Genomic DNA, 20526 nt, shown 5'->3' on the forward strand with positions numbered 1-20526 from the left:
TTTTTCTTTGATTCTATATAACAAATGGTTTGAGAATGGTTTTATGAATATTCAGGGTCAATCTGACACAAACAAAGATCCTGTGGTCAAGCTTCCCTTACAACAATCTAAAAGCACTCCATTCCAATTTCTGTTTCAACGATCTTTCATGATTATGGGGTTTAGTCATAATGAAACACACTTTCAAAACTTGGAAAACAAATATTTATTGGCTGATATAAAATTAATCCAAAGATACTTGTAAGTCAATGTATGTCAATAAAATTGATACATTTCTGTTGAGGAAAATAAAGATTTAAAAATAGATTACCACATTCAGGCAAATTCTTTCCAAATCTGGTAATCTCCCATATGTCATTTCCTTTAAAGCCAACAACTCTACCATCAGCAAGTCCTGTGAATATTGTACCTGGAAAAAAGGGCAAGATTGAAATACAAATCTAACACACTATCCATGACTAGTTATTTAATACAAGTTTTTTTTTTTTCTAAGATGAATGGAAACTTTGACACAATAAACTCCTATTGTCACATGCTGCATAATACGTAATTCAAATTTGATTCGCATCAACTAATTGGAATTAGTTTAATTTGCATTCGAAAAGTTTGAAAAAAAAATTAAAGTTAATGTAGAAAAAACAAAAATTGTAATTTTAGTAATGGAAGGTAACCAAAAAACCTCAGTTTTACTTATGATAACTCTGTCATAGATATCGTTCAAGAATTCAACTATCTTGGGATCTATTTTTCACGAAATGGCACATTTAAATACTGTAGAAAACACCTAGCAGAAAAATCTACAAAGGCAATGTATGAGGTGATCAAAAAGGGGAGAAAACATGGGCTATCTATTAGGTGTCAATTAGATTTATTTGACAGATTAGTGAAACCGGTTATATTGTACGGTTGTGAAATTTGGGGGTTTGGAAATAACAACATTTTGGAGAGAGTTCAATTAAAATTCTGTAAGCTTCTTCTGCACCTAAAGTCTTCTACCCCAAATTGTGTAATATATGGTGAACTTGGACGATATCCCATCAATTTAGATATCAAAGTCTGTATGATATCATTTTGGGTGAAATTAGTATGTTACAGGTAAATCAACTAAATTATCAGTGACTATTTATAAACTAGTGTTTAAGCTGTCAAATGAAAATGATGTCAAGTTTAGTTGGTTAAATCATGTTGAATCCATTTTTAATGAAACAGGATTATCTTTTGTGTGGTTATCTCATACATGTATTAGTGACATTTGGTTCAAGGATACAATTAGAACATCACTCCAAGATCAGTTTCTACAAACATGGTTTTCAAATGTGCAAGCATGTTCGAAGACATTATTTTGATATTTTAGAATTTCGTGATATTTATACCTTATGCAAATTTAGAATCATCAACCATAACTTACCCATTGAGATAGGGAGATGGACAAATATTCAGAGAGATAAAAGAATTTGTAAATTATGTAACTCTAAAGATCTTGGAGATGAGTATCATTATATTATGATGTGCACAGAGATGTCAGAAAAAAGAAACAAATTTATTGATAAAAAATATGTAAATCGTCCAAATATAATAATGTTTAAGAATATTATGAATTTAAATAAAAAATCTAAATTGAGAAAGCTGTGCACTTTCATTAGATTTATAAATTCCCATGTGTGCCCTCCTGGCTAACTACTATCAGTATAATTGTAAATAGTGTACATATTTTGCTCTGTGTATTAATTTATGTCTGTATTATTGATGTCCTGTAGTGCCTGTATACCATTGTTATTGCAAATGTTTGACAGAATAAAGATATATATACTTCTAAACTTCTTTTTAATATGAATTGCATTTCACTTCAAATTGGTTTTCTGTCTGACCAACGTTACTTTTAATTGGCGTTATCAATTAATTGATTATATTTAATTTGAATTACAATTAAGAAATTGTCCACATCCAAATATGAATATTTTCACTTATATATATTTTATTTAACATACTAATGACTGATTTTTTCGTTTGCAACATTTTTTTTCAAAATGCACTAAATTTAAACTTTTGTACTAATGTGCCATTTAAATATTCAAAAGAAGAAATTAATTCACAAAGCATAAGCAAAGAAAGGAGTAGGTCCAGTAAGGGCCAGTTTTGGCCTCAAATTTCAGGTTCATCTAATCAAAGATTTTAAACACTTTTTAAACACTTAAGTGTCTATTTCAGTTGATTCAATAAGTTTATGAGATAGATTTTAACAGATCTAGTTATTGAAAAATTTTGGAACAAAAAGGTGTCTTAAACTGGACTTACTCCTTCTTACATGCTTTAAGTTTTTTCTATCAGAAATCTTACAAATGTGGATAAAATACTCTAAGGCCACACCAATTTGATACCTTGTTCGACGGACCCGCCCGCACCTATTTTTTTCAAAACGGATTTTTTTTATTTTTATTATATTCCCGCTTCCCGCATTCGGAAATGAAATCATGTCCATTTCCCGCACCGTTTTTTTGTGTAAATATTATATTTAGATCTCAACATTTGTTTTTTAAAATCAAAGTTTAGCCTTTATATAACGATTTTAAACCTATCAGCACCCCACAACACTGTAAATATCTGCGAGAATATTTGTTTCAGCATAATTCCACGCGGGAGTGCTCCGATATAAATAGAAATACCAGTACAGAACAAAACGTTGGTTTCTTTCCCCCTAACTTATATTCCCTATAAAAAAAAATGTTCGTTGTTAAAATTATGTACAAATTACTTCTGAAGGATTTGCCTTCAACTGCAATTATAATGTATGGTGACGGTCATACCCGCTGCAGGTTTGTGCACCTGTCCTGGTTGATTCAGAGACCTGTCGTTCAGCAATTATCGTTTGTTGATGTGGTTCATCGGTATTTTCCCGTTTGGAAATATAATTTAGATCGTTGGTTTTCCTGTTCGAATTGTGTACAATACTAAGTTGTGGTCCCTTATAGCTTGCTGGTTGGTCTTGATCAAAGCACTGTGTTAAAGGCCGTACTTTGACCTATGTTTGTTATTATCAGGTTGGGACCAACCCTCCCTCAGACAAGGGCCTTGAAGGGGTCATTTTACCATGTTTACTGTTCAGTCTGTTGTAGAAAAGAAAATAGAAATACTAAGGATTTGTACAGTGCTACTATACAAAACCTTTGACAACTTAGAATTTTTTTACTCAAAAAGAGGAGAAATACATTATATTTTAAACAACTTTTCTAAAAGAGGGATGGGTCCACTTATTTTGAATAATATTAAACATGGTTAAAGTCCAGGAATATTACATAATTCTTGGACATGTTTTGATCATTTAATACCAAATATTATAGTTCTTTGGGAAAATATAAGCCCTTTTGTAATTTTTACCAAAAAAATATATTATAACTTTAATATGTTGACCCCTCATAAAAGGGATATTCATAACATTAAGGGGTTGTTCTGAACCTGATTATGACTTGGATGAAGAATTGTCTCATTGTCAGTCACACATACATTGACCAGATTTAATTATTCAATTATTTCTTGTTAAACAGGGAAAAAAACTTCATAAATTAAAGAAATGTCAAGGTACAATTGTTAAATCAAGTTTTAATATAGTCAAAACCTACTATTTTATGTTTACAAAAAAAAAATATAATCGCTCGCCTTTACTTTTTAAGCTTCGCCTCAAAAATTTGCAAATTAAATATTTTTTTATTAAAATTTTCAAATCGCTCGCTCGCCCCAATTTTTGGAGTCCAAAAATCCGTAGAACAAGAAATTAAATTGGTGTGGCCTAACATATTTCTATGGCTTTCTAGAAGGTTTACATGACATTTTACATGCCTTAATAGAATCCCTTTTAAAATACACATTTGGTTTTTCTAAAACAATTGCTTTGAAATTTGTATCAACATTAATCCTCAAAATCAGCATTTTATTTACTAGTTTTCAAAATACAAATAAAATACTTTTAACACAACATAATTTAGCAAGCTATTATAGGAAAAGACTGTATTATTGGTTATTTCGGGGGTTAGCGCGAACGCAGTCCCCCACACTAAAAAATTGCGTACCCGAGATGCCCACATTTGGGGCATTCGCAAGCTTCAGCCTATCCGAAGTGCAATGGAAAGGCCTCGACCTGGGGAGACCGCCTTTTTGATCACGGTGCTCCCTGTACCAGGTAAGTATGCTTGAGTGTAAAAATTTTAATCTTATGAATAATAAAATTATTTTCTCACACAAGGTGACAGATGAAAATCAAAAATATACAATGATTATTTATGGACTAATAAGTCAAAATATATGAAACTATATAAATAATCAATATAAATTTTATGATATTATGAATAAATAAATTCTTGAAAAAAAAATCTTTGTTTACTCTGTATTATTGATTTTAGCAGGAAAATGTTTACCATTAGTAACGACAACTCCACAGGTAAATTGTGAACCTTTATCTCGACACTTATCTCATGAATGGTTTAGCCATGGGGGATAATAACTTGTCCAAAAATAATATGAAAAATGACAAAAACAGTAGTGTTACATTCAAAGAAGATATATATAAAACAAGATTTTTTTTTAAATCAATTTATTTTATTAAAATTCTTTTCCCTTTGAACACTGAGATTACTTACAATTTATTGCTTTATTTAAATTTCACATAAAACTGATTTTTTTTGAAAAATATGTCAGGTTATTTCTAGATGGATTTTAATCAAATTGACACCATTCAAAGCAAAATTATCAATGACTTATGTGTATATTTGATTATTTTTTTCTAAGAGACACATTCTGACATTGTGATTTTTTTCTCTCCAGAAATTCTCTACGAATCCAAATCAAATAGTAAAAACATATAATAAACTTCTTTTATGACAATTCTGAATCTTTTAACATCTGGTTTAGAAAATTCTAACCATAATACCTTCAGAATAATGTTTTTCAAAAAATGTATTTCATTATTATATGAAATATATTACAGCAAAAATTTGTTTGTTAAGAATACATACAGCCAAGCAAGTGAGTTTTATACATTTCAAACATAAATCAAGCACACAATTTCAAATACATGTAACTGTACATTAATTAATATCTTGTATTTCGCAAAAAAATATAATTTTTTCAGAGAAAAGTACATAGTTGTGAACACAACTTTGTGTTACAATATTCAAATAAACCAATTAATTTATGTTTTGTTGGCTAATTTTCAAGATAAACTGTTACACACAGCATGAGCTTGCATTAAAAGTGACACCACACCATATAATGTGAACAAACAAACAAATAATAATACTCATTTCCACTATTTTGTTTACAAAGATGAAATATTATATTTATCTTTGAGATATTCATTCTACCTTCCTTTATTAATTGGGAAATTGACATTATCAGATGTGTAATTTATTATACCTTTCTGTCTGTCCCAATCTAAATAGATTAGATTCTAATTGGATATCATTTTCAAAAGTACAAATCCCCCCTCTCCCACGCTTTTTTCCCTTGGAAGAATTATTCTATAATAGCAAAAAAAAGGATCTAAATAAAATTAAATGCTCTAATTGCTCCTGTTTCGATTAGGTTTGTCGTGGAGCAAGCCTTGATGTGCAACATATTAGAAGCGGATAAATTATCCTATTTGCAAACAAACAGATCTTGTATAAATTAATCAACATACTTTTTTTAGTTTCAAGATATTTCAATAATCATCTCTTCAAAGTATTTGATCATTACATATAAAAACAGACCTCAAGCATCATGCATTTAAGAATTGAATGCTTCTTTTTGTTTTTGTTTTTTTGTGTTAAAGCTTTGACCGTGGTACATTTTGTACTTTCCGGTGGGACTTTATTCTAAAGTGCATGGTCATTGCTTTTACAACTATATAAAATTACTAAAAGAAGCATTCAATACTTATAATTACAGGTTTTTTCAATAAAGGTTAATTTCCAAATGACGAGAAACTGCTGTTTAAGGTTGTCAAAATAACATTTTATAATGAAACATACATGTAATGAAATTCTTGATCAATGTATGCAACACATTTATATGTGAAGGTTTACTCTGGTGATTGAGCTGACACCATCCGACTATTTAATTTGAAAGAATATCAATTGAAAAGCAAGTTCCCCATAAAATCAGACCCCAAACAATATTCCCATATACTTTCTGCGCATTTAATTTAGTTATGTATTGTATAGATTCTTCGTTTTCTTTCAAGTATTTATACATTTTCTAATTTATATAGTTAAGGTAACATTTCATCATAATACAATTTAGTTTTACTTTTTTATATGTACAAACATATATGAAAAATCCATCACTAAATTAAGAAAGGAGGATATTTTTTCCATTTGATGATTTAAATATCTTGAATGAACAAAAGACAGGAATACATTCTAAAGACTGCATAACATTTTAAATGTGTTACAATCCCAATTAAAATACAAATAAAATGTTTCTATTTAATAACTGCAGGGGAAATTCAATGAACAAAAGTCTTAAAATTAGCAAATGACTTATGCAAAATACAGAAAACAAAATACTTAGCAAAAGTAAACACATAATTTGTGCAAAGTTAATTAGGCAAGAGACTTAATTTATGTTAGATTGTTCGGGGGTTAGCGCGAACGCAGTCCCCCACACTAAAAAATTGCGTACCCGAGATGCCCACATTTGGGGCATTCGCAAGCTTCAGCCTATCCGAAGTGCAATGGAAAGGCCTCGACCTGGGGAGACCGCCTTTTTGATCACGGTGCTCCCTGTACCAGGTAAGTATGCTTGAGTGTAAAAACTTTAATCTTATGAGTAATCAAATTATTTCAGCACACAAGGTGACAGAGGAAAATTGAAAAACTACAATGATAATTAAGTGACTCAAAAATCATTGTATATAGATTTATATATGCCTTCATTATAAAATGTATGATTTAATGGTTTAATTATCTTTTTTTAAAACTGATAGTTGAATGTCATTATATTGATTTTAGCAGGAAAATGTAAAGGATTAGTAACGACAACTCCACAGGTAAAATGTGTACGTTTACCATACAATGTGGGCTTAAACAGCTTAACAATGGGGGCTATTTGATACATGACCTGATGAAAAGCTGAAAGTGCTATGTGGAATAAAGATATAATTTCACATATTTTACATTTGTTTTTAAATTCTATGATTTTTATTGACTGTTTTAGTACATTTTGAAGCAATTTTCGGTGAAAAGATTATACTATTTTTGTTTTATACTTAACTAAAATACTACTAGACAAATATATTGTTTACTTTTTTAACTTCAAGCACTATGTATTTAGCTGACATTTCAAACTTTGCCAAAGTAAACTGCTGGTCCCTTTCTATGTCAAAATGGAGAAGTAAAGTACTATTTTGTTAAAATTAATGTTCATTAATTAAAAAATGATTCTAAAATATTTAAAGTATTTTATAAACCAGTAAAATGTAAAAGTATCACTGCAGATCAAATGAGTTGTGGCGCAAAATGATGCAATTTTAGGACAACATATTTTTCCCAGTGAATTAAGTTGAATTGGTAACAAAAAAGATATTTCTCAACATTTTTTAAATTGTTAACAAAAATTGTCTCCAAATATTCACAAAAAACAAATACTTGCCAAGGGAATCATTTTAGAAAATTATACTATTTATTACAAATATATTTTTTTAGTTGTTGAAAATTTAGCACAAAAAGATGTATAAAACATGTTGATTTCATGGGCAATTAAGCATGTGTTATTGTTGAAATTCTTCAACTTGCACAAAATTATGTTTCTCAAAATTTGTATTTATATATTACAGTTTGCACAAAATGAATAGGTAAATTGCATGTAAAGTTTATTGGGCTAAGTCTTCTATTTTATTGATTGTTCGGGGGTTAGCGCGAACGCAGTCCCCCACACTAAAAAATTGCGTACCCGAGATGCCCACATTTGGGGCATTCGCAAGCTTCAGCCTATCCGAAGTGCAATGGAAAGGCCTCGACCTGGGGAGACCGCCTTTTTGATCACGGTGCTCCCTGTACCAGGTAAGTATGCTTGAGTGTAAAAAATTAATCTTATGAATGATAAGATTATTTCAACACACAAGGTGACAGAAGAAAATTGAAAAACTGCAATGATAATTAAGTGACTAAAAAATCAAAGTATATAGATTTATGTATGCCTTCATTATAAAATTTATGATTTTATGGTTAAATTTTCTTTTTTTTAAACTGATTGTTTGTGTTGTTATATTGATTTTAGCAGGAAAATGTTAAAGATAATATTAGATTAGAAACGACAACTCCACAGGTAAATTGTGTATGTTTACCATACAATGGGGCTTTTATACAGCTTAACAATGGAGGATATTTGATACATTGTAATTTGCTCAATATTTAACAATTATTTTTAAATGCTATGATTTTATTGACTGTTTTAGTACTTTTTGAAGCAATTTTCTCTGAACAAATTCAAATATTTTTTGTTTTATACTTTCAATATTACTAAACTTATACTTTTTTTTAACTTTAAGCACTATGTATTTTGATGAATTTTCAAAATTTACCTACATTAATTGCTGTTCCCTCTCTAGGTCAAAATGGAGAAGTAAAGTAATATTTTGTTGAAATTAATGTTCATTAATTAAAAAATGATTGTAAGATATTTTAAGTATTTTCTAAACCAGTAGTGTAATAGTATCACTGCCCTACAAATGAGTTGTGGCACAAAATGATACTAAAGACAACATATTTCTCCCAGTGAATTTAGTTGAATTGGTAACAAAATAGATATTTCTCAAAAATTTTAAATTGTAAACCCAAAGTTGTTTCCAAGTTTTCCAAAATATCAAATGCTTGCCAAGATTTTGGAAATACAAATAAACTTTTTTAAATGTGGAATTGTTGAAATTCTTGCACAAAATTATGTTTCTCAAAATTTGTATTTATACATTACAGTTTTGCAAAAAGTGAGAGTGTTAAATTGCATGTAAAGTTTATTGGGCTAAGTCTTCTATTTTATTGATTGTTCGGGGGTTAGCGCGAACGCAGTCCCCCACACTAAAAAATTGCGTACCCGAGATGCCCACATTTGGGGCATTCGCAAGCTTCAGCCTATCCGAAGTGCAATGGAAAGGCCTCGACCTGGGGAGACCGCCTTTTTGATCACGGTGCTCCCTGTACCAGGTAAGTATGCTTGAGTGTAAAAATTTTAATCTTATGAATGATAAGATTATTTCAACACACAAGGTGACAAAAGAAAATTGAAAAACTGCAATGTTAATTAAGTGACTCAAAAATCAAAGTATATAGATTTATGTATGCCTTCATTATAAAATTTATGATTTTATGGTTAAATTTTCTTTTTTTTAAACTGATTGTTTGTGTTGTTGTATCGATTTTAGCAGGAAAATGTTAAAGATAATATTAGATTAGAAACGACAACTCCACAGGTAAATTGTGTATGTTTACCATACAATGGGGCTTTTATACAGCTTAACAATGGGGGATATTTGATACATTGTAATTTGCTCAATATTTAACAATTATTTTTAAATGCTATGATTTTATTGACTGTTTTAGTACTTTTTGAAGCAATTTTCTCTGAACAAATTCAAATATTTTTTGTTTTATACTTTCAATATTACTAAACTTATACTTTTTTTTTTAACTTTAAGCACTATGTATTTTGATGAATTTTCAAAATTTACCTACATTAATTGCTGTTCCCTCTCTAGGTCAAAATGGAGAAGTAAAGTAATATTTTGTTGAAATTAATGTTCGTTAATTAAAAAATGATTGTTTTTAAAGATATTTTAAGTATTTTCTAAACCAGTAGTGTAATAGTATCACTGCCCTACAAATGAGTTGTGGCACAAAATGATACTAAAGACAACATATTTCTCCCAGTGAATTTAGTTGAATTGGTAACAAAATAGATATTTCTCAAAAATTTTAAATTGTAAACCCAAAGTTGTTACCAAGTTTTCCAAAATATCAAATGCTTGCCAAGATTTTGGAAATACAAATAATTACATTAGATGTAAGTTTCATTATAATACGTTATTCTGATTGGCTAACATGTTATTCCGTAAACAATTGCATCAGACAATAACATTTATCCTGCATGATGACACGAGGTCCCACAAAAAAGTGCACAGGTGAATTAAATAAAGCTGGATAAAAATCGTGTTTTCATGATTTTAGCTAAAAAAAAATGTAATTATAAGTATTGAATACTTCTTTTTGAAACTTTATAGGGTTGTAAAAGCGTTGACCGTGCGTACATTTTTAGAATGAAGCGCTTCTGCGCTTCATACAAAATGTACTTCGGTCAACGCTTTTACCACCCAATAAATTTACAAAAAAAAGCATTCAATTCTTAAATAAACTTTTTTAAATGTGGAATTGTTGAAATTCTTGCACAAAATTATGTTTCTCAAAATTTGTATTTATACATTACAGTTTTGCAAAAAGTGAGAGTGTTAAATTGCATGTAAAGTTTATTGGGCTAAGTCTTCTATTTTATTGATTGTTCGGGGGTTAGCGCGAACGCAGTCCCCCACACTAAAAAATTGCGTACCCGAGATGCCCACATTTGGGGCATTCGCAAGCTTCAGCCTATCCGAAGTGCAATGGAAAGGCCTCGACCTGGGGAGACCGCCTTTTTGATCACGGTGCTCCCTGTACCAGGTAAGTATGCTTGGGTGTAAAAATTTTAATCTTATGAATGAGAAGATTATTTCAACACACAAGGTGACAGAAGAAAATTGAAAAACTGCAATGATAATTAAGTGACTCAAAAATCAAAGTATATAGATTTATATATTCCTTCATTATAAAATTTATGATTTTATGATTAAATTTTCTTTTTTTTTAAACTGATTGTTAGTGTCTTTATATTGATTTTAGAAGGAAAATGTTAAAGATACTATTAGATTAGAAACGACAACTCCACAGGTAAATTGTGTATTTTTACCATACAATGTGGCTTAAACAGCTTAACAATGGGGATATTTTGATACATGACCTGATAAAAAGTTGTAACTGTTATGTGGAATAAAGATGTAATTTACTCAATATTTAACAATTATATTTAAATGCTATAATTTTAATGACTGTTTTAGTACTTTTTGAAGCAATTTTCTCTGAACATATTCAAATATTTTTTGTTCTATACTTTTAATATTACTAGACAAATAACTTATACTTTTTTTTAACTTCAAGCACTATGTATTTTGATGAATTTTCAAAATATACCTACATTAATTGCTGTTCCCTCTCTAGGTCAAAATGGAGAAGTAAAGTATTATTTTGTTGAAATTTATGTTCATTAATTTAAAAATGATTCTAAGATATTTTAAGTATTTTCGAAACCAGTAATGTAATACATGTAGTATCACTGCCCTACAAATGAGTTGTGGCACAAATGATACAATTTTAAGACAACATATTTCTTCCAGTGAATTTAGTTGATTTGGTAACAAAATAGATATTTCTCAAAAATTTTAAATTGTAAACCCAAAGTTGTTTCCAAGTTTTCCAAAATATCAAATGCTTGCCAAGATTTTGGAAATACAAATAAACTTTTTTAAATGTGGAATTGTTGAAATTCTTGCACAAAATTATGTTTCTCAAAATTTGTATTTATACATTACAATTTTGCAAAAAGTGAGAGTGTTAAATTGCATGTAAAGTTTATTGGGCTAAGTCTTCTATTTTATTGATTGTTCGGGGGTTAGCGCGAACGCAGTCCCCCACACTAAAAAATTGCGTACCCGAGATGCCCACATTTGGGGCATTCGCAAGCTTCAGCCTATCCGAAGTGCAATGGAAAGGCCTCGACCTGGGGAGACCGCCTTTTTGATCACGGTGCTCCCTGTACCAGGTAAGTATGCTTGAGTGTAAAAAATTTAATCTTATGAATGATAAGATTATTTCAACACACAAGGTGACAAAAGAAAATTGAAAAACTGCAATGATAATTAAGTGACTCAAAAATCAAAGTATATAGATTTATGTATGCCTTCATTATAAAATTTATGATTTTATGGTTAAATTTTCTTTTTTTTAAACTGATTGTTTGTGTTGTTATATTGATTTTAGCAGGAAAATGTTAAAGATAATATTAGATTAGAAACGACAACTCCACAGGTAAATTGTGTATGTTTACCATACAATGGGGCTTTTATACAGCTTAACAATGGGGGATATTTGATACATTGTAATTTGCTCAATATTTAACAATTATTTTTAAATGCTATGATTTTATTGACTGTTTTAGTACTTTTTGAAGCAATTTTCTCTGAACAAATTCAAATATTTTTTGTTTTATACTTTCAATATTACTAAACTTATACTTTTTTTTTTAACTTTAAGCACTATGTATTTTGATGAATTTTCAAAATTTACCTACATTAATTGCTGTTCCCTCTCTAGGTCAAAATGGAGAAGTAAAGTAATATTTTGTTGAAATTAATGTTCGTTAATTAAAAAATGATTGTTTTTAAAGATATTTTAAGTATTTTCTAAACCAGTAGTGTAATAGTATCACTGCCCTACAAATGAGTTGTGGCACAAAATGATACTAAAGACAACATATTTCTCCCAGTGAATTTAGTTGAATTGGTAACAAAATAGATATTTCTCAAAAATTTTAAATTGTAAACCCAAAGTTGTTACCAAGTTTTCCAAAATATCAAATGCTTGCCAAGATTTTGGAAATACAAATAATTACATTAGATGTAAGTTTCATTATAATACGTTATTCTGATTGGCTAACATGTTATTCCGTAAACAATTGCATCAGACAATAACATTTATCCTGCATGATGACACGAGGTCCCACAAAAAAGTGCACAGGTGAATTAAATAAAGCTGGATAAAAATCGTGTTTTCATGATTTTAGCTAAAAAAAAATGTAATTATAAGTATTGAATACTTCTTTTTGAAACTTTATAGGGTTGTAAAAGCGTTGACCGTGCGTACATTTTTAGAATGAAGCGCTTCTGCGCTTCATACAAAATGTACTTCGGTCAACGCTTTTACCACCCAATAAATTTACAAAAAAAAGCATTCAATTCTTAAATAAACTTTTTTAAATGTGGAATTGTTGAAATTCTTGCACAAAATTATGTTTCTCAAAATTTGTATTTATACATTACAGTTTTGCAAAAAGTGAGAGTGTTAAATTGCATGTAAAGTTTATTGGGCTAAGTCTTCTATTTTATTGATTGTTCGGGGGTTAGCGCGAACGCAGTCCCCCACACTAAAAAATTGCGTACCCGAGATGCCCACATTTGGGGCATTCGCAAGCTTCAGCCTATCCGAAGTGCAATGGAAAGGCCTCGACCTGGGGAGACCGCCTTTTTGATCACGGTGCTCCCTGTACCAGGTAAGTATGCTTGAGTGTAAAAATTTTTATCTTATGAATGAGAAGATTATTTCAACACACAAGGTGACAAAAGAAAATTGAAAAACTGCAATGATAATTAAGTGACTCAAAAATCAAAGTATATAGATTTATGTATGCCTTCATTATAAAATTTATGATTTTATGATTAAATTTTCTTTTTTTTAAACTGATAGTTAGTGTCTTTATATTGATTTTAGCAGGAAAATGTATAAGAATAGTAACGACAACTCCACAGGTAAATTGTGTATGTTTATCTCACGTACGGTTTAGTTTGTGGTATGTTTAATCAATATCTTATCTATGGTTTAACATGTTTAATCTCTCATAGGGGATTATTTTGATAAATGACATGTCATTAAAGTAACAACTGCTACAGTGAATCAAAGATATGAAGGTTTTTTTTGTGGAAATAAATTTTACATATATTTAAAAGAGTTTTATAGATTGAAAATAGTTTCAAAGATAATAAATGCAGTACAAAAACATTTTTTTTAAGGAAAATTAATTTTTCATTAATGATTTACAAATATATACAACAGTTTCCCTAGAAATTACTTCAACAAAAAGATTTATGGCTAAACATTATTTAAAAATATTTACAAATATATATAAAGTAAATCCTATACTGAAAAAAACTCTCTCTCTCTCTCTCTCTCTCTTCTTTTTACCTATGATTGCTAGTATCATATTCTATAAACTGTTTGCTTTATATGAGGGGGGATAGGACCTTTATCGGGACACCAGGATCAGGTGTTTTTTAAGCTTGGGATTTCGGGAATGACCCTTTCAGGATCCAGGAATTCTTTTTTCGAATTTCAGGACCTTGGGATTTCGTTTTTATAAGCCCGGGATTTCGTGATTTCATGTTTTTTAAGCTCAGGATTTTGGGATCATGACCCCTCCTACCCTCCCTCTTATATGCATGTCAATTATATTATACATTTGTACTATTATTGTAATTTTATATTGTATTATGGAGAAAACCTCATAATTATGATTTACTCGTGTCTAATCTATTTTACTTAAATTCAGCAAATAAAACATGTTTAAACTAAAAGAATCATCTTAATCTAATACCATTTTTATTTGCTGCAAATGATTCTGGACCAACGACTTGTCCTTTAAATAACTGCTCAGCTTTATGTAGAATAGAATTCTTTTGAAGTGGTCCTTTTAAAGCAGGAGGTTTTGGATACCTAAAATTTATAAACAATATGAATGATATTTGATACAAGCAGACATAGGCAATATATGCAGAAATATTAATAAAGATAACTAAAAATAAGCAAGGAGTTTAATTGCCTATTAAAAATGTTGTAAAGTAAGACACTAGTACTAGCATCATAATAAGACATTGATGAAAACATCCATGCTTATACATGTATAAAAGAAATCAAAGTTAATTTAAAGAGGAAATTCAAGATCATCTGAAAATAAATTGCTATGTTCAATTCATTATACTAAAAATAAAGACCAAACTAAATATCAAATATTTCTTAATAGGTGAAAAATATTCCATGCAGAAAGGTAATACATGTATCTATATTCAAAGTACCATCAAACAGAAGTTGACTACACAGCAGATCTGAAAACTATTACACAATAAAACTCATCATCATAAAGTTTAGACCAACTATCAAATCATTATATAATACAGAAGCTGATTTACATGCAACATGTTTCTGGCCGACACACAGACAAAGTAATGACTAGAATACAATCACTTCTGTGTATGAATTTCTATCCTTCTTCAAAATGCTAGAGTCTCTAAACTTTAGTACTGTTAATTAATGAAATGCAAATATAGTTTTCAAGATAATAGACAAAAAATAAATAAATGTTAGTAAAAATGGTGAGTTTGAGCAATTTCAGAAGTGGATTGACAATTCTAATTATTTTACTTATTTGAAGCATGAAGTTGATAATTTTTTTGTTTGTTGAAACTTTCAGTCTTACTCTATCTATTCTGTAAGATTTAATGATTTCAAGTAAATTGCTGAAATTATAAAAAAAATAATTCATTGAAATACTATTATAAGAAATTGACTCTGGGGAAAATTTAGTTGATTCTATAGCTGATTTGATCACTGAAGCATGACCGGAACGGGCCACCTCTTAGGTCACAGAAGGCCCCACTAATGAATTTTTTTGGATCCCCCACTGACTATATATATATACTAACTATGGATCATCTATTGATTATAGTACATGTATCCAAGACAGAGATCAAAATATGAAAACTTAACAAGATCAATAAACCATGAAAACTTAACAAGATCAATAAACCTTGAAAACTTAAAAAGATCAATAAACCATTAAAAATTAACAAGATCAATAAACCATTAAAAACTTAACAAGATCAAGAAACCATGAAAACTTAACAAGATCAAGAAACCATGAAAACTTAAAAAGATCAATAAACCATTAAAAACTTAACAAGATCAATAAACCTTTAAAAACTTAACAAGATCAATAAACCATGAAAACTTAACAAGATCAATAAACCATGAAAACTAAACAAGATCAATAAACCATGAAAACTTAACAAGATCAATAAACCATGAAAACTTAACAAGATCAATAAACCATGAAAACTTAAAAAGATCAATAAACCATGAAAACTTAATATTGACAAATGAATCATGATAATTAGGTCAAGGAAAGATGAACATGCCAGAAAGACATGAACCCATTACAATCATTCAATTTAACAAGTATATAAAGTTGACCGCTTGCTTTTTTTTTTATCTGAAAAGCAGACTTATCCGGGAAATCTTAAAATTGACCAATGAACCATGAAATTGAGTCCTAGGTAAGTTGGACCTTCCCAGTAGGACATGTGCACTATAATAATTCCTTCACCAAATACAGTTGATCTATTTCTTATCTGAGAAGAGGACCAATGAACTAAGAAAATGAAGTCTAGGACAGATGATTCCTACCAGACACACAAGTACACCTTACAATCATTCTATATACCAAATATAGTTGACAAACTGCTAATAGTATTTGAAAAACTGACAAAAATACAACAAAATTACACACACTGAAATGTCTCGCCTTCTATTCTATTCATGATTTGTTTTATGTTGATGGTCCTAAAGATAAAAGTTAAACTACAAGTATCAGATACCATTAAGAGGCTGTCCAAGTATATATCAGGCAAATCCTATGATATGGGTGGCCCAACATATTTTTTTCCCACTGAATTTTTGGTTCCAATGCAATGCTTAATATCATACAAAGGATACATATATGTCAAAGATATTTTGAATCAACAGTGGATGGCTCAGAAAATGATTTTAGAGTTCACTTACAATGCAACAAAATTTTGTACAAAATGAAGAGTTATCTCCCCTTTTCAATGAATTTTCGATGCTTTCTGTGTATTTGTTTCTCTTTATTTGTTGCAGTTCTTGAAAAAACAAAATTTAACTTTGAGAAAGAATGAATTTGTGATAGGAAATCGTTGAAAAAAATTTGAAAACAAAATATGTCATGTGCCATCCACTGCCTGGTTTATCCATGGACACCCTCTTAAAATTATCCAGGAAATGAAGCCAAGGTCAGATATACCAAACTAAACAGACATGTACACCATGAACACCTTACAATCATTCCAATCATCAAATATATTTGACTGTTCTAACTGAAAAACAGAATTAATCAGGAAAACTTATCACTGACCAATAAAACATGAAAATGAGGTCAAGGTGAGAAAATCTGGCCAGACAGACATGTACTGGTAACCCTTACAATTATTTGATACACCAAATAAAGTGACCTTCTGCTTACAGTGGGTATGTAGACCCTTGTAAGGAACCAATAAACCAAACATAATTATGCGTTTTGAACCATGAACAAGAATTCAAGGGGCAATGTACATATGACATATAAACAAATAGTTATATAAGGCATCTGTCTACTAGGTATTCTAGTATAACTTTACCCTCTTAGATATAAAGCTTTATACAAATTATTAAAAAGCTGTTGCAGCAAGATAGTCATCCCTGTGTCTTGCATTAGGCAAATTGTATAACAGGCAAGAAAATACCAACAACAGACCAAAAACATGTTCCATTATCTAAAATTATAGTTAGAACATATTTGAATCATTACAATTTAAACGTATATTTTAGAGGCAAAATTGGCCAAAATTTGGGTGTATACTTAACATGTTTTTAATGGACATTTCAGCAATTCTTGCCACAAGAAATAACAAATAACAACTAACTGAAGTAGCTAGGTATGCTTTAAATGTGTTGCTAAATTAATGGCTTACCTGTATGCTGGTGGGTCTATTGGTGATGGCAGCATGTACAAATAAGCTACAAACACTACTAGAACTGTCAAGATTTTCCATGATTTAGATACACTGCAAAATAAATAACATAAAAATATTATCTTTTTTTAATTTCAGATACCTAATTCAACAGCTGCAGCTTAAATAAATCAATAAATAAATAACAATGACATATATTAATGTTTCTTTATACAACTATTTGTATTACTCATAATTCACAATGCATACATTGTCCAGTGGTCTTCATGGGTAGGAGTTGTCTGATCGTATAGAAATTAACTTAATTTTATTTTTATTTCATTTTTAAAGAAGCTTTTAAAATATTTACCAAATTCTATTATTTACTTTCAGAGCTTTAAATTTTCTTTTTTAGATTCAGTTTCATAAAATATAATTTAATACTACAATATTTTCTTTAAAAGTTTATCATAACTTACATGCGACCAGAACTATACCAAAAGGATCTTGATGTCATGTTCTTAATTCACAGTGACATTCTGGTAAAACACCAACGATGCAGACTGACCCTTAAAGTCAAGGGCTAATGAACAACTTCAATTTATTGATGAACTCTGAATGAACCCAAATGTTGTAAATATAACACTTAAAAATATGCAGTTATCATAAGATTTAAAAAGTCAAATAACCAATAAAGATCTTCAAGATATAAAATGATGCATTTCATACACGTCATAAATCAGTAACTTTCATTTTTTTGTAAGGATACAATTCACAACTAAGTATTTTTTTCCCTTCAGTAGTTGCCTATTTTTTACTTTTTAAATATTTCTACATTCATGATGTTATTTCATTAAAAAAAATTTTAAGGGAATTATCTCATATAATTATTTTTGGTTCCGTAAAAAGACCTATATATTAGATTGACATTGAAACTTTCATATTGCCCAACTCAAAGCCATTTTTTCCTTTTTCAAATGAACAAACGTTCCAAATTCAATGTACAAGAACATTTGTACCAGTATTCAATTCAATATATACAATGTACAATAAAGCAGAATTTCTTTTATATCTAAACATAATAAATAAGAAATCTATAAATTAAATATTCACTTAGTTAACAATATCATATATGCTAAGTATTATAATTATACAGAAATTGTGAACAGGTCAACAATATATTTGTTCCAACATTAACATCTTTGACTATAAAAATGTACATGTCCTACATGTCTTAAGGTTACATCACCCTTCAATGAACGATAAGTTTAACTGACCTTTTCCAAAGAGGTAAAATCACCTGTGATCAATTTCATAATTTAATGCCTTACCTGGTCAATTTTTTAAATAAGTAATTCATTTCATTACATTATTCCCTGTAGATATTTAATTCATAATAAATTTCATCCTATCATTAAATTCATAACTTGTCAAATATCATGTAAAATGACCACTTGTGCAGGACGTATACATTGTATATATTTAGTAACATAACAAAAGGAATGACCCTGAAGAATTTAGGCCGTTGACCACTGGCTACCTGTCTAGACTGCACGTCCAGTTTTATGTCAGTGGAACACCATGTTAATGATTATGACATTTTTTTAAATACACTCGACATATATTTAGTGAATTTAGTAGGTTATAGGTCATTTAAAATAGGGCTAATTATGAAACTAAAATAAGATAATAAATCAGACAGTTTGTCAATTTATAAGACAATTATTCTTGTAATGAATTTGAAGTCTGTAACAAATATGGTCTGATAGTCATTATCAAATGGAGAAAAGTTATTGTAACAAGATGACCTTTATTATGAATGCATAACTTACAAAACATAGCTAAATTGGTTTATAAATCTTTTACGTCATCTGTATATGAATAGTTTAGGATTAGATTCAATTACAGTCATACTTTTGTTTTTTTTTCTCCTAAAGTAAAAATTTACCAAACCTGCCAATAGTGTTAATTTTAGTATTTTTGTTTAAATTATACATATGAAAAGGGGTCAACATTGACAAAAAATATGTCACAGAAGTTCCTAAAACAATTAATAGATTTCATTTTTGTTTTCCTATCGAAAATATCTCCTAGATAAAAAGGATTCTAACAATCATCATTAAAACATCACTTTGCACAATTTTGTTAATACTGACCTTTTACATTATCGTTAGTAACCTTACATTTACTATACGTTTTATATTGATATATGTTTTTGATGTTGAAATCATGTCATGGAAAAAATTTCAAATGACCTCTGAGCTTTTAAGATATTCATATTTTGCACATCTGAATGTTGTTACTTAAATAATGTGCAAAACATGAAGTGGACATGTACATGGTGTAAATAATACTAAATTACCCAAATCTATCAATCTTGAATTCTTTTAGTATTTTGTATTATTTTTTTTTGTATTTCAAGAAAAGAATTTTTCTGCTTAACAATTATACTACCATTGATTTTCCCATATCAGTCTTTGTTAATTTAATTGTCCTTTAAGAAAAAAAGATTCAGAATTAATCTGTGTTTCATCAATAAAGAAATACTAGTCATCATATAAATTAAAGTTTTATTCTCAGACTGTCCACAGTAGTAACAGTGAAAATTTGACATTGTAACTATAAGATAATAACAATCACTGTTTTTCCTGTTAACCATTTTTTTTTATATTACTTTAAAAGCAAATAAAATAAGAATTGTGCTTCGAAACACTCAAGATATATGTTTAAAACTCAGAACTTTAATTTCTGCAAAAAATTGCAGGGTAAATTTCCTACATCTGTCAAATTCAAAGGATTCATTTTTGCTTTCTTCACCTTTTCATTGAAACAGGATTATATGCAAGTTGAAAGTGCATCCTATA

General features: G+C 29.3%; 1 protein-coding gene and 7 non-coding genes across 8 annotated transcripts in view; all 8 read right to left on the reverse strand.

The window, feature by feature from the left end:
• LOC134724853 (adipocyte plasma membrane-associated protein-like) overlaps window positions 1-19257 on the reverse strand; it is a 35645-nt gene extending 16388 nt beyond the window's left edge. Inside the window, exons 1-4 of the mRNA XM_063588155.1 lie at window positions 18994-19257; window positions 17684-17776; window positions 14479-14597; window positions 311-409 (exon numbers count right to left, since the gene is read on the reverse strand). Of these exons, the coding sequence (XP_063444225.1) occupies window positions 311-409; window positions 14479-14597; window positions 17684-17776; window positions 18994-19022 (340 nt within the window). The 5' untranslated portion in view covers window positions 19023-19257. The remainder of the gene's footprint in view (window positions 1-310; window positions 410-14478; window positions 14598-17683; window positions 17777-18993) is intronic.
• LOC134702825 (U1 spliceosomal RNA) lies at window positions 4019-4182 on the reverse strand. Its single transcript, XR_010104564.1, has one exon. It is a non-coding gene; the product is annotated as a U1 spliceosomal RNA (small nuclear RNA).
• Window positions 6609-6772, reverse strand: LOC134702836 (U1 spliceosomal RNA). Its single transcript, XR_010104565.1, has one exon. It is a non-coding gene; the product is annotated as a U1 spliceosomal RNA (small nuclear RNA).
• On the reverse strand, window positions 7878-8041 carry LOC134702847 (U1 spliceosomal RNA). The gene has a single exon (XR_010104572.1). It is a non-coding gene; the product is annotated as a U1 spliceosomal RNA (small nuclear RNA).
• LOC134702858 (U1 spliceosomal RNA) lies at window positions 9018-9181 on the reverse strand. Its single transcript, XR_010104576.1, has one exon. It is a non-coding gene; the product is annotated as a U1 spliceosomal RNA (small nuclear RNA).
• On the reverse strand, window positions 10524-10687 carry LOC134702865 (U1 spliceosomal RNA). Its single transcript, XR_010104577.1, has one exon. It is a non-coding gene; the product is annotated as a U1 spliceosomal RNA (small nuclear RNA).
• Window positions 11719-11882, reverse strand: LOC134702874 (U1 spliceosomal RNA). The gene has a single exon (XR_010104585.1). It is a non-coding gene; the product is annotated as a U1 spliceosomal RNA (small nuclear RNA).
• On the reverse strand, window positions 13225-13388 carry LOC134702883 (U1 spliceosomal RNA). Its single transcript, XR_010104586.1, has one exon. It is a non-coding gene; the product is annotated as a U1 spliceosomal RNA (small nuclear RNA).
• Window positions 19258-20526: the final 1269 nt, after the last annotated feature.

Source organism: Mytilus trossulus, chromosome 1 (assembly GCF_036588685.1).
Source record: "Mytilus trossulus isolate FHL-02 chromosome 1, PNRI_Mtr1.1.1.hap1, whole genome shotgun sequence".
NCBI lineage: Eukaryota > Metazoa > Mollusca > Bivalvia > Mytilida > Mytilidae > Mytilus > Mytilus trossulus.